This window comes from Chiloscyllium punctatum, chromosome 26 (assembly GCF_047496795.1).
Source record: "Chiloscyllium punctatum isolate Juve2018m chromosome 26, sChiPun1.3, whole genome shotgun sequence".
In the NCBI taxonomy this organism is placed as follows: Eukaryota; Metazoa; Chordata; class Chondrichthyes; order Orectolobiformes; family Hemiscylliidae; genus Chiloscyllium; species Chiloscyllium punctatum.
The window spans coordinates 1,018,858-1,033,717 of record NC_092764.1 but is presented as its reverse complement, the minus strand read 5'-3'; the positions used below and the strand labels follow the sequence as shown (position 1 = coordinate 1,033,717).

At 63.5% G+C, this 14,860-nt stretch overlaps 1 protein-coding gene across 1 annotated transcript in view; it reads right to left on the bottom strand.

The window, feature by feature from the left end:
• Positions 1–769: 769 nt before the first annotated feature.
• Positions 770–14,860, bottom strand: part of LOC140453227 (uncharacterized) — a 75,153-nt gene continuing 61,062 nt past the window's right edge. The window contains exon 16 of the mRNA XM_072547803.1: positions 770–886. Within this exon, the coding sequence (XP_072403904.1) occupies positions 770–886 (117 nt within the window). The remainder of the gene's footprint in view (positions 887–14,860) is intronic.

Here is a 14,860-nt window from a genome sequence, read left to right as displayed (position 1 = left end):
TCAGTTTGCTACCTCCATACCTTTGTTTTGACGTAATTTTGTGTTGTGTACAGCTTGTATTACTTCAGCTTGCTCCCAGCAGCAATGACACAGGTGTAAGCAGCATCACCATTTCTGAGGTGTCTTCCCCCTTTGAAACAGGAAAGTGTGGTTTCATTGGCCACCTCGATCCTGAGCTCATAACCTTGGTACCAAAGATGACATGAAGGTTTATAATGCTGGACTTTTTATTTCTTTACTTTTCAAATTTTTTACCTAAGAATCGGTACCTAGGTACATTTGCACCCAAGGTAGCGCAGTAAGTGACAACTATAAACATTTTGCTGTAATCAGGAGTACATGTAACAATAAAGCTCATTGTAATTCCATGGTTTAAGATTCACCTGCAAAATATCACCAAACCATGGACACCACACAGCCTCCATGCTGCAACCAAGGTGATGGGCTCAGGATCTGACTTGGTTTAGTGGGATTTATTTTTTGTTGTTGGCTCCTCCCTGAATCTTATTGATTGCAATACTACAGGTGAAAAATTCAAAACGTTCTTTCATAAAGCAACTGGAGTTGAAAAGCATAATCTAATTGTTCTGAACAGTTTTATTGGATAGAATGGAATTTTTAAAAAAAATTCTTCACAGGATGTGGTCAGTGTAATGATTGTAATGAGGTCAGCCAGGTGGACATTATAGAATGAGTTTTCAGATTGGGGCTGTCAATCTTTTCCAGTCAGGGAGCCCTGGCTGACAGATATAAACAGGAGCATCTCTGTTCACTCTGAGAGCTGGTTGTGAGGAAGCCGGACCAGTGTAAAGTCCTGTGCAAGTGTAACTAAAGGGGGTGACAAGGTGACTGGAGCCTGGCCTCTCTGGAGATATTTCAGTGGCAACTAGAAAAATAAATACACTCTCATGAAGAAATCCACTCGCAGCAGTTGTCTTTAAGTTGAGCTAAACATTTCTGGCATCATGCTGGTCTTTGGGAAGTTTGATCCTGCTGTCCAAGTCTGGGCCCAGTACGTGGAAAGAATGTGCAATTCTTTCTGGGCATCTGACATTGGGGCAGATGAATAGCAATGTGTAATTCTCCTGACAGCTTGTGGACCCGCAGTTCCTGCAGTTACTAGGAGCCTAACTTTCCCTGAGACACCAGATACTAAAACCTTTCAAGAGTTGATGGATTTAGTTAAGGAATATTACGACCCCAAGTCTTCCCTAATTCTGAGATGCTATCAGTTTTACTCAGCATCTCGAGAACAGGGAATCCTTATCTGGATTTTTGACTAAGTTAAAATGACTGGCAGAGGCTGTGACTTTGGTTTAACCCTTCATGAGATGTTGAGAGATCTTGTTTCTTTGGTGTGTGGGATTAATGATGCAACCATGCAAAAGCGCCGACCAGCTGATGTCCAACTAGACTTCAGACAGATACTACAACCAGCTTTATCCTGGGAAATGTGGCAAGTGGAACAGATGCACTGCAGGGTATGCCGATGGAAGTGGAGATCCTTGACACTCTGACTGAGCCTGAATGAAAGCAGTTGTATAACTTCATTCGGGACGTATCCTGAACAGAGCGACTCTAGGTCAGCCCACAGTAAAATCCCAAAACAAAGCCAAACAGTTTAAAGTTTCTTCAGCAACTGGGCTAGTAAGCCATTGTAATTGCAGTAGACTCAAGATAGCAAAAGGATCCCACTGGGCCTGAACTGCTCCCACCCTGCCCCCCAAACGCCATACAGCCCTGCTCCCACCTTGCCCCCCCAACCCCGTCCATCCTGCTCCCACCCTGACCTCCAACGCCGTACAACCCTGCCCCCCACCCTGCCCCCCCAGTGCCATCCAACACTGCTCCCACCCTACCCCCTCAACGCCATACAACCCTGCCCCCACCCTGCCCCCCGCCAGTGCCATCCAACACTGCTCCCACCCCTGCCCCTCCCACGCAGTCCAACACTGCTCCCACTCTGCCCCCCCCCAAGCCATCCAACACTGCACCCCCCCCGTCCAACCCCGTCCAATCCTGCTCCCACCCTGCCCCCCCCAACCCCGTCCAACCCTGCTCCCACCCTGCCCCCCAACCCCGTCCCACCCTGTCCTCCCAACCCTGTCCGACCCTGACCCCCACAACCCCGTCCAACCCTGCCCCCCCACCCTGTCCAACCCTGCTCCCATCCTGCCCCCCCCAACCCCGTCCAACCTTGCTCCCCCAACCCTGTCCACCGCTGCTCCCACCCTGCCCCCCTCCTGCTGTCCAACACTGCTCCCACCCGGCCCTCCCACGCCGTCCAACACTGCTCCCACACTACCCCCCCCCCACCCCGTCCAACCCTGCTCCCACCCTGCCCCCCAACCCTGTCCACCGCTGCTCCCACCCTGCCCCCCCATGCTGTCCAACACTGCTCCCACCCGGCCCTCCCATGCCGTCCAACACTGCTCCCACCCTGACGCCAACGCCCGTCCAACACTGCTCCCACCCTGCCCCCCCACGCCGTCAAACCTGGCTCCCCTAACGCTGTCCAACCCTGCTCCCACCCTGCCCCCCCAACCCCGTCCAACCCTGCTCCCACCCCTGCCCCCCCAACCCCGTCCAACCCTGCTTCCCATTCTTCCGGCCCCCCAATCCTGCTCCCACCTGGACCCCCCCACTCTGTCCAACCCTGCTCCCACCCTGCCCCCAACCCTGTCCAACCCTGCTCCCACCCCGCCCCCCCAACGCTGTCCAACACTGCTCCCATTCTGCCCCCCCCAACCCCGTCCAACACTGCTCCCACCCTGCCCCCCCCCAACTCTGTCGAACACTGCACCCACCCTGCTCCCCCACACCGACCAACACTGCTCCCACCCTGCCCCCCAACCCTGTCCACCGCTGCTCCCACCCTGCCCCCCCATGCTGTCCAACACTGCTCCCACCCGGCCCTCCCATGCCGTCCAACACTGCTCCCACCCTGACGCCAACGCCCGTCTAACACTGCTCCCACCCTGTCCCCCAACGCCCGTCCAACATTGCTCCCACCCTGCCCCCTTAACCCCATCCAACACTGCTCCCACCCTGCCCCCCCACGCCGTCAAACCCGGCTCCCCTAACGCTGTCCAACCCTGCTCCCACCCTGCCCCCCCAACCCCGTCCAACCCTGCTCCCATCCTTCCGCCCCCCAACCCTGCTCCCACCTGGACCCCCCCACTCTGTCCAACCCTGCTCCCACCCTGCCCCCAACCCTGTCCAACCCTGCTCCCACCCCCGCCCCCCCAACGCTGTCCAACACTGCTCCCATCCTGCACCCCCAACCCCGTCCAACACTGCTCCCACCCTGCCCCCCCCCAACTCTGACGAACACTGCTCCCACCCTGCACCCCTCCCGTCCAATCCTGCTCCCACCCTGCCCCCCCAACCCCGTCCAACCCTGCTCCCACCCTGCCCCCCCAACCCCATCCAACCCTGCTCCCACCCTGTCCTCCCAACCCTGTCCCAGTCCAACCCTGCTCCCACCCTGCCCCCCCACCCCGTCCAACCCTGCTCCCACCCTGCCCCCCCACCCCGTCCAACCCTGCTCCCACCCTGCCCACCGCTGCTCCCACCCTGCCCCCCCCATGCTGTCAAACACTGCTCCCACCCGGCCCCCCCACCCCGTCCAACACTGCTCCCACCCTACCCCCCCCACCCCGTCCAACACTGCTCCCACCCTACCCCACCCACCCCGTCCAACACTGCTCCCACCCTGCCCCCCAACCCCGTCCATCCTGCTCCCATCCTGACCTCCAACGCAGTACAACCCTGCCCCCACCCTGCCCCCCCAGTGCCATCCAACACTGCTCCCACCCTATCCCCTCAACGCAGTACAACCCTGCCCCCACCCTGCCCCCTGCCAGTGCCATCCAACACTGCTCCCACCCTGCACCTCCCACGCAGTCCAACATTGCTCCCACCCTGCCCCCCCCAAGCCATCCAACACTGCTCCCACCCTGCCCCCCCCAAGCCATCCAACACTGCTCCCACCCTGCACCCCCCCGTCCAACCCGTCCAATCCTGCTCCCACCCTGCCCCCCCACCCCGTCCAACCCTGCTCCCATCCTGCCCCCCCAACCCCGTCCAACCTTGATCCCCCAACCCTGTCCACCGCTGCTCCCACCCGGCCCTCCCACGCCATCCAACACTGCTCCCACCCTACCCCCCCCAACCTGTCCAACACTGCTCCCACCCCGCCCCCCCAACGCTGTCCAACACTGCTCCCATCATGCCCCCCCAACCCCGTCCAACACTGCTCCCATCATGCCCCCCCAACCCCGTCCAACACTGCTCCCATCATGCCCCCCCAACCCCGTCCAACACTGCTCCCATCATGCCCCCCCAACCCCGTCCAACACTGCTCCCACCCTGCCCCCCAACTCTGTCGAACACTGCACCCACCCTGCTCCCCCACACCGTCCAACACTGCTCCCACCCTGCCCCCCCCACACCGTCCAACACTGCTCCCACCCTGCCCCCCCCACACCGTCCAACACTGCTCCCACCCTGCCCCCCCCACACCGTCCAACACTGCTCCCACCCTGCACCCCCCCTGTCCAATCCTGCTCCCACCCTGCCCCCCCAACCCCGTCCAACCCTGCTCCCACCCTACCCCCCCAACCCCATCCAACCCTGCTCCCACCCTGTCCTCCCAACCCTGTCCCACCCTGACCCATCCAACCCTGCTCCCACCCTGCCCCCCCCCACCCCGTCCAACCCTACTCCCATCCTGCCCCCCCAACCCCATCCAACCTTGCTCCCCCAACCCTGTCCACTGCTGCTCCCATCCTGCCCCCCTCATGCTGTCCAACACTGCTCCCACCCTACCCCCCCACCCCGTCCAACACTGCTCCCACCCTACCCCCCCCACCCCGTCCAACACTGCTCCCACCCTACCCCCCCCACCCCGTCCAACACTGCTTCCACCCGGCCCCCCCACCCCGTCCAACACTGCTCCCACCCTACTCCCCCCACCCCGTCCAACACTGCTTCCACCCGGCCCCCCCACCCCGTCCAACACTGCTCCCACCCTACCCACCCCACCCCGTCCAACACTGCTCCCACCCTACCCCCCCCACCCCGTCCAACACTGCTCCCACCCTACCCACCCCACCCCGTCCAACACTGCTCCCACCCTACCCACCCCACCCCGTCCAACACTGCTCCCACCCTACCCCCCCCACCCCGTCCAACACTGCTCCCACCCTACCCCCCCCACCCCGTCCAACACTGCTCCCACCCTACCCACCCCACCCCGTCCAACACTGCTCCCACCCTACCCACCCCACCCCGTCCAACACTGCTCCCACCCTACCCACCCCACCCCGTCCAACACTGCTCCCACCCTACCCCCCCCCACCCCGTCCAACACTGCTCCCACCCTACCCCCCGCCACCCCGTCCAACACTGCTCCCACCCTACCCCCCCCACCCCGTCCAACACTGCTCCCACCCTGCCCCCCAACCCCGTCCATCCTGCTCCCATCCTGACCTCCAACGCAGTACAACCCTGCCCACACCCTGCCCCCCCAGTGCCATCCAACACTGCTCCCACCCTATCCCCTCAACGCCGTGCAACCCTGCCCCCACCCTGCCCCCTGCCAGTGCCATCCAACACTGCTCCCACCCTGCACCTCCCACGCAGTCCAACATTGCTCCCACCCTGCCCCCCCCCCCAAGCCATCCAACACTGCTCCCACCCTGCCCCCCCCAAGCCATCCAACACTGCTCCCACCCTGCACCCCCCCGTCCAACCCCGTCCAATCCTGCTCCCACCCTGCCCCCCCACCCCGTCCAACCCTGCTCCCATCCTGCCCCCCCAACCCCGTCCAACCTTGCTCCCCCAACCCTGTCCACCGCTGCTCCCACCCGGCCCTCCCACGCCGTCCAACACTGCTCCCACCCTACCCCCCCCCCACCCTGTCCAACACTGCTCCCACCCTACCCCCCCCCACCCCGTCCAACACTGCTCCCACCCTACCCCCCCCACCCCGTCCAACACTGCTCCCACCCTACCCCCCCCCACCCCGTCCAACACTGCTCCCACCCTACCCCCCCCCACCCCGTCCAACACTGCTCCCACCCTACCCCCCCCACCCCGTCCAACACTGCTCCCACCCTACCCCCCCCCACCCCGTCCAACACTGCTCCCACCCTACCCCCCCCCACCCCGTCCAACACTGCTCCCACCCTACCCCCCCCACCCCGTCCAACACTGCTCCCACCCTACCCCCCCCACCCCGTCCAACACTGCTCCCACCCTGCCCCCCCCACCCCGTCCAACACTGCTCCCACCCTACCCCCCCCACCCCGTCCAACACTGCTCCCACCCTACCCCCCCCCAACCTGTCCAACACTGCTCCCACCCTGCCCCTCAACCCTGTCCACCACTGCTCCCACCCGGCCCTCCCATACCGTCCAACACTGCTCCCACCCTGCCCCCCAACACCCGTCCAACACTGCTCCCACCCTACCCCCCCCACCCCGTCCAACACTGCTCCCACCCTACCCCCCCCCAACCTGTCCAACACTGCTCCCACCCTGCCCCTCAACCCTGTCCACCACTGCTCCCACCCGGCCCTCCCATACCGTCCAACACTGCTCCCACCCTGACGCCAACGCCCGTCCAACACTGCTCCCACCCTGCCCACCCACGCCGTCAAACCCGGCTCCCCTAACGCTGTCCAACCCTGCTCCCACTCTGCCCCCAACCCTGTCCAACACTGCTCCCACCCTGCCCCCAACCCTGTCCAACCCTGCTCCCACCCTGCCCCCCAAGCCCGTCCAACACTGCTCCCATCATGCCCCCCCAACCCCGTCCAACACTGCTCCCACCCTGCCCCCCCACGCCGTCAAACCCGGCTCCCCTAACGCTGTCCAACCCTGCTCCCACCCCGCCCCCCCAACGCTGTCCAACACTGCTCCCATCCTGCCCCCCCCAACCCCGTCCAACACTGCTCCCACCCTGCCCCCCCCAACTCTGTCCAACACTGCACCCACCCTGCACCCCCTACACCGTCCGACACTGCTCCCACCCTGCCCCCCCAACCCCGTCCAACCCTGCCCCCCCAACCCCGTCCAACCCTGCTCCCACCTTGCTCTCCCAACCCTGTCCACCGCTGCTCCCACCCTGCCCCCCCCGTGCTGTCCAACACTGCTCCCACCCGGCCCTCCCACGCCGTCCAACACTGCTCCCACCCTACCCCCCCCCACCCCACCCCGTCCAACACTGCTCCCACCCTACCCCCCCCACCCCGTCCAACACTGCTCCCACCCCACCCCGTCCAACACTGCTCCCCCCCTACCCCCCCACCCTGTCCACCGCTGCTCCCCCCTACCCCCCCCCACCCTGTCCACCGCTGCTCCCACCCTACCCCCCCCACCCTGTCCACCGCTGCTCCCACCCTGCCCCCCCATGCTGTCCAACACTGCTCCCACCCAGCCCTCCCGTGCCGTCCAACACTGCTCCCACCCTGACGCTAACGCCCGTCCAACATTGCTCCCACCCTGCCCCCCCCCCACGCTGTCCAACACTGCTCCCACCCTGCCCTCCCGTGCCGTCCAACACTGCTCCCACCCTGACGCCAACGCCCATCCAACATTGCTCCCACCCTGTCCCCTTAACCCCGTCCAACACTGATCCCACCCTGCCCCCCCCACGCCGTCAAACCCGGCTCCCCTAATGCTGTCCAACCCTGCTCCCATCCTGCCCCCCCAACCCCGTCCAACACTGCTCCCACCCTGCACCCCCTACACCGTCCAACCCTGCTCCCACCCTGCCCACCCAACGCCGTCCAACCCTGCTCACACCCTGCCCCCCCAACCCCGTCCAACACTGCTCCCATCCTTCCGCCCCCCCAACCCTGCTCCCACCTGGACCCCCCCACCCTGCCCCCAACCCTGCTCCCACCCTGCCCCCAACCCTGCTCCCACCCTGCCCCCAACCCTGTCCAACCCTGCTCCCACCCCGCCCCCCCCAACGCTGTCCAACACTGCTCCCATCCTGCCGTCCAACCCTGCTCCCATCCTTCCGCCCCCCAACCCTGCTCCCACCTGGACCCCCCCACTCTGTCCAACCCTGCTCCCACCCTGCCCCCAAGCCTGTCCAACCCTGCTCCCACCCCGCCCCCCCAACGCTGTCCAACACTGCTCCCATCCTGCCCCCAACCCCGTCCAACACTGCTTCCACCCTGCCCCCCCCAACTCTGTCCAACACTGCACTCACCCTGCTCCCCCCACACCGTCCAACACTGCTCCCACCCTGCACCCCCCCCCGTCCAACCCCGTCCAATCCTGCTCCCACCCTGCCACCCCCAACCCCGTCCAACCCTGCTCCCACACTGCCCCCCCAACGCCCGTCCAACATTGCACCCACCCTGCCCCCCCCCACGCTGTCCAACACTGCTCCCACCCTGCCCCCAACGCCCGTCCAACATTGCTCCCACCCTGCCCCCTTAACCCCGTCCAACACTGCTCCCACCCTGCCCCCCCACGCCGTCAAACCCGGCTCCCCTAACGCTGTCCAACACTGCTCCCACCCTGCCCCCCCCAACTCTGTCCAACACTGCACCCACCCTGCACCCCCTACACCGTCCGACACTGCTCCCACCCTGCCCCCCCAACCCCGTCCAACCCTGCCCCCCCAACCCCGTCCAACCCTGCCCCCCCAACCCCGTCCAACCCTGCTCCCACCTTGCTCTCCCAACCCTGTCCACCGCTGCTCCCACCCTGCCCCCCCCGTGCTGTCCAACACTGCTCCCACCCGGCCCTCCCACGCCGTCCAACACTGCTCCCACCCTACCCCCCCCCCACCCCACCCCGTCCAACACTGCTCCCACCCTACCCCCCCCACCCCGTCCAACACTGCTCCCACCCCACCCCGTCCAACACTGCTCCCCCCCTACCCCCCACCCTGTCCACCGCTGCTCCCCCCTACCCCCCCCCACCCTGTCCACCGCTGCTCCCACCCTACCCCCCCCACCCTGTCCACCGCTGCTCCCACCCTGCCCCCCCATGCTGTCCAACACTGCTCCCACCCAGCCCTCCCGTGCCGTCCAACACTGCTCCCACCCTGACGCTAACGCCCGTCCAACATTGCTCCCACCCTGCCCCCCCCCCACGCTGTCCAACACTGCTCCCACCCTGCCCTCCCGTGCCGTCCAACACTGCTCCCACCCTGACGCCAACGCCCATCCAACATTGCTCCCACCCTGTCCCCTTAACCCCGTCCAACACTGATCCCACCCTGCCCCCCCCACGCCGTCAAACCCGGCTCCCCTAATGCTGTCCAACCCTGCTCCCATCCTGCCCCCCCAACCCCGTCCAACACTGCTCCCACCCTGCACCCCCTACACCGTCCAACCCTGCTCCCACCCTGCCCACCCAACGCCGTCCAACCCTGCTCACACCCTGCCCCCCCAACCCCGTCCAACACTGCTCCCATCCTTCCGCCCCCCCAACCCTGCTCCCACCTGGACCCCCCCAATCTGTCCAACCCTGCTCCCACCCTGCCCCCAACCCTGCTCCCACCCTGCCCCCAACCCTGTCCAACCCTGCTCCCACCCCGCCCCCCCCCAACGCTGTCCAACACTGCTCCCATCCTGCCGTCCAACCCTGCTCCCATCCTTCCGCCCCCCAACCCTGCTCCCACCTGGACCCCCCCACTCTGTCCAACCCTGCTCCCACCCTGCCCCCAAGCCTGTCCAACCCTGCTCCCACCCCGCCCCCCCAACGCTGTCCAACACTGCTCCCATCCTGCCCCCAACCCCGTCCAACACTGCTTCCACCCTGCCCCCCCCCAACTCTGTCCAACACTGCACTCACCCTGCTCCCCCCACACCGTCCAACACTGCTCCCACCCTGCACCCCCCCCCGTCCAACCCCGTCCAATCCTGCTCCCACCCTGCCACCCCCAACCCCGTCCAACCCTGCTCCCACACTGCCCCCCCAACGCCCGTCCAACATTGCACCCACCCTGCCCCCCCCCACGCCGTCCAACACTGCTCCCACCCTGCCCCCAACGCCCGTCCAACATTGCTCCCACCCTGCCCCCTTAACCCCGTCCAACACTGCTCCCACCCTGCCCCCCCCACGCCGTCAAACCCGGCTCCCCTAACGCTGTCCAACACTGCTCCCACCCTGCCCCCCCCAACTCTGTCCAACACTGCACCCACCCTGCACCCCCTACACCGTCCGACACTGCTCCCACCCTGCCCCCCCAACCCCGTCCAACCCTGCCCCCCCAACCCCGTCCAACCCTGCCCCCCCAACCCCGTCCAACCCTGCTCCCACCTTGCTCTCCCAACCCTGTCCACCGCTGCTCCCACCCTGCCCCCCCCGTGCTGTCCAACACTGCTCCCACCCGGCCCTCCCACGCCGTCCAACACTGCTCCCACCCTACCCCCCCCCACCCCACCCCGTCCAACACTGCTCCCACCCTACCCCCCCCACCCCGTCCAACACTGCTCCCACCCCACCCCGTCCAACACTGCTCCCCCCCTACCCCCCCACCCTGTCCACCGCTGCTCCCCCCTACCCCCCCCCACCCTGTCCACCGCTGCTCCCACCCTACCCCCCCCACCCTGTCCACCGCTGCTCCCACCCTACCCCCCCCACCCTGTCCACCGCTGCTCCCACCCTGCCCCCCCCATGCTGTCCAACACTGCTCCCACCCTGACGCTAACGCCCGTCCAACATTGCTCCCACCCTGCCCCCCCCCCCACGCTGTCCAACACTGCTCCCACCCTGCCCTCCCGTGCCGTCCAACACTGCTCCCACCCTGACGCCAACGCCCATCCAACATTGCTCCCACCCTGTCCCCTTAACCCCGTCCAACACTGATCCCACCCTGCCCCCCCCACGCCGTCAAACCCGGCTCCCCTAATGCTGTCCAACCCTGCTCCCATCCTGCCCCCCCAACCCCGTCCAACACTGCTCCCACCCTGCACCCCCTACACCGTCCAACCCTGCTCCCACCCTGCCCACCCAACGCCGTCCAACCCTGCTCACACCCTGCCCCCCCCAACCCCGTCCAACACTGCTCCCATCCTTCCGCCCCCCCAACCCTGCTCCCACCTGGACCCCCCCAATCTGTCCAACCCTGCTCCCCACCCTGCCCCCAACCCTGCTCCCACCCTGCCCCCAACCCTGTCCAACCCTGCTCCCACCCCGCCCCCCCCAACGCTGTCCAACACTGCTCCCATCCTGCCGTCCAACCCTGCTCCCATCCTTCCGCCCCCCAACCCTGCTCCCACCTGGACCCCCCCACTCTGTCCAACCCTGCTCCCACCCTGCCCCCAAGCCTGTCCAACCCTGCTCCCACCCCGCCCCCCCAACGCTGTCCAACACTGCTCCCATCCTGCCCCCAACCCCGTCCAACACTGCTTCCACCCTGCCCCCCCCAACTCTGTCCAACACTGCACTCACCCTGCTCCCCCCACACCGTCCAACACTGCTCCCACCCTGCACCCCCCCCCGTCCAACCCCGTCCAATCCTGCTCCCACCCTGCCACCCCCAACCCCGTCCAACCCCTGCTCCCACACTGCCCCCCCAACGCCCGTCCAACATTGCACCCACCCTGCCCCCCCCACGCTGTCCAACACTGCTCCCACCCTGCCCCCAACGCCCGTCCAACATTGCTCCCACCCTGCCCCTTAACCCCGTCCAACACTGCTCCCACCCTGCCCCCCCACGCCGTCAAACCCGGCTCCCCTAACGCTGTCCAACACTGCTCCCACCCTGCCCCCCCAACCCCGTCCAACACTGCTCCCACCCTGCACCCCCTACACCGTCCAACACTGCACCCACCCTGCCCCCCCCACACCGTCCAACACTGCTCCCACCCTGCCCGCCCCAACTCTGTCCAACACTGCACCCACCCTGCCCCCCCCACACCGTCCAACACTGCTCCCACCCTGCCCCCCCCACAACGTCCAACAATGCTCCCACCCTGCCCCCCCCACACCGTCCAACACTGCTCCCACCCTGCGCCCCCCACACCGTCCAACACTGCTCCCACCCTGCCCCCCTCACACCGTCCAACACTGCTCCCACCCTGCGCCCCCCACACCGTCCAACACTGCTCCGACCCTGCCCTCCCCCACACCGTCCAACACTGCTCCCACCCTACCACCCCCAACCCCGTCGCACACCGCCCCACCCTGCCCCCCCAACCCCGTCGCACACCGCCCCCACCCTGCCCCCCCCAACCCCGTCGCACACCGCCCCCACCCTGCCCCCCCCAACCCCGTCGCACACCGCCCCCACCCTGCCCCCCCCAACCCCGTCGCACACCGCCCCCACCCTGCCCCCCCCAACCCCGTCGCACACCGCCCCCACCCTGCCCCCCCCAACCCCGTCGCACACCGCCCCCACCCTGCCCCCCCAACCCCGTCGCACACCGCCCCCACCCTGCCCCCCCCAACCCCGTCGCACACCGCCCCCACCCTGCCCCCCCCCAACCCCGTCGCACACCGCCCCCACCCTGCCCCCCCCCAACCCCGTCGCACACCGCCCCCACCCTGCCCCCCCAATCCCGTCGCACACCGCCCCCACCCTGCCCCCCCCAACCCCGTTGCACACCGCCCCACCCTGCCCTCACCCCGGCCTACACTGCCCACTTCCCCCCCCTGTCCGCCTGTCTGGAGCAGCCGGACTGGACAGCAACAACAAGACTGCTGCCCCCCCAAAATAGCTTGCGTGCACACAGCAAAACACACACAGATGTACACCTTTTACCTGCAACCTTTTGACAGGTTTCACCTTTCCCCTGTAGTGGACAATGCTGGAGAGATTATCTGGGGATGGGGGTTTTAGGGTACACCCCTGTGTAGAACTCCAGGGCAAGTGTGGGGAGAGGGGATGGGCGGGAGGTCAGTCATTCAGAGGCCAGACACCATCTCCAATCGATGTCCAGGATGTTTCTCATGAGCATTTCAGTAAGCCACGTTCACTTTTAATCCCTGTAAACAAAATACAGGATCGCTGTTGGAAACACGTCTTTGAGATAATGTTTTCAGTGGGACCTTGAGATCTCCAAATGGAGGTTCCTCTGTAGTGTGTGCTTCCTGGACTTCGATTGATGCAGAGCGAACGTGTCCAGATAGAGAAAGGAGGTTTGGCAATCATCTTTGATGTGAGGAAATTCCACCGATACCTGTAGGACATAAATTTGTAATAGTGACTGATCACAAACCCCTGTTGGAGGGGCTGCTCTAGGACAGGGGTGTGCTGCCTGTAGCTTCAGGTTGATTTCAGCGGTGGCTTCTTATTCTGAGTGTGTACGATTACAGGCTGGAACACCGTCCTGGGAGGACAAGGGGCAAATGCAGCTGCTTCCCACCAACAGATACACTAGTCCTGGCAAAACTGAAACAGTTGGTAGCGAGGGTGAAAATACAGGGACATCACATCCTGAATTGAAACCTTTCTGGACCTAGCGAGACCAAGTTGCAGTAGAGGATGGCATTTTCTTATGGGGACAAGAGTGATTGTCCCAAGCAAAGGTCTGGTTGAACTCCAACAGGGTGAAACAGTATCAGGAACGCTGATGCTGGACATGATTCCTTTAAATGAAGAGACTGTTTACTTCAGGGGAGGAAGATTAGTGCAAAACCACATAAATGACCCGACATGGGTAAGAGGCATGGTTGACATAAGGGCAGGTCCCGTGACGTACAAAGTTTGGGTAAGTGAGACAGTCCTGAACAAGCACATGGACTCTGCGATAGTTGCAAATTTGTAAATGGGGCAGGAGCAAAACATACCTAGCCCCTTAGAGCAGCTGGAAAAGCTGCTAGAAACCAGGGGTTCTCCCCTTCGTCTTGTGTCAGAGAAAGCTCAGAGTCTAAGGTGGACGTGGCAGATGATGCGACTTCACCTTTACTGCCTGAAGAACACAATGGATTTCTTCCGAGTCACTCTGGTCATAAGTGGCAAGCCGCAGTCCAGTACGTGCTGCCTGTTTCAAGGCTGAGTTGGATGAACGAGACTCTGCAAAAACGTCCCGAGAGACAGACAGACCTGGTAACAATAGCCAGGTGGACCTCATACAGTGAGTTCCCTGATTGGATCAGGTAAACAGCCCCATTCAGGGAACCTTGGCTGATAGATACAAACAGGGGCTCTGTTCACTCTGAGAGAGATGGCTGTGAGGAAGCCGACCAGAGTCTAGTACTATAAAGGATGGCTTGGTGACAGGATACTGGTCTCTGTGGAGTTATTTCAGGTATCACTGGTTAGTCCAGTAGTGAACCATATTGCTGAGAGCCAGGGTGACAGGCCACATTCTGTGTCTCGAAAGGGCATTAGTGAAGTGGTAAGTTTTTCCAATAATCGGCAGCAGCTTCTTAATTCCAGATTTTTATTGAATTTAAATTCCACCATGTGCTATGATGGGATTTGAACCCTGGTGCCCAGAACATTTACCTGACACTCTGCATGCATACTCTAGCAATAATATCTCGAGGCCATCCAGCCTATGTGAATACTTTGTTCTGGTACCACCGATAATCAATGGTGCAGACTTTGAAAGATGTGCAGGTGGTAGCCTAATCAAAGGTCTCTGATTATATCCTACCCTGCATGTTCAAAGCCTCCAGGACTCTGGGTATGCTTAATGTTCCATTTCGACCGGGAGCTACTGCTGTTTTGACTGTATGGTAACTGCAAGTATTAGTGCTTGACATCAGTTTGCCAGGCTGCTATCTGCTGACCATGGCACTGAAGGATAAATACTGTAATCATTCCAATAATCTACGTGATGGTAGCAATGACGTGTCCTTTGCTATCTCTGTATGGCAGTGTCACTGCTGAAGCACCTCCAGTGACCAACCTTGACCTTTCCTTTGTTTAATCTCCA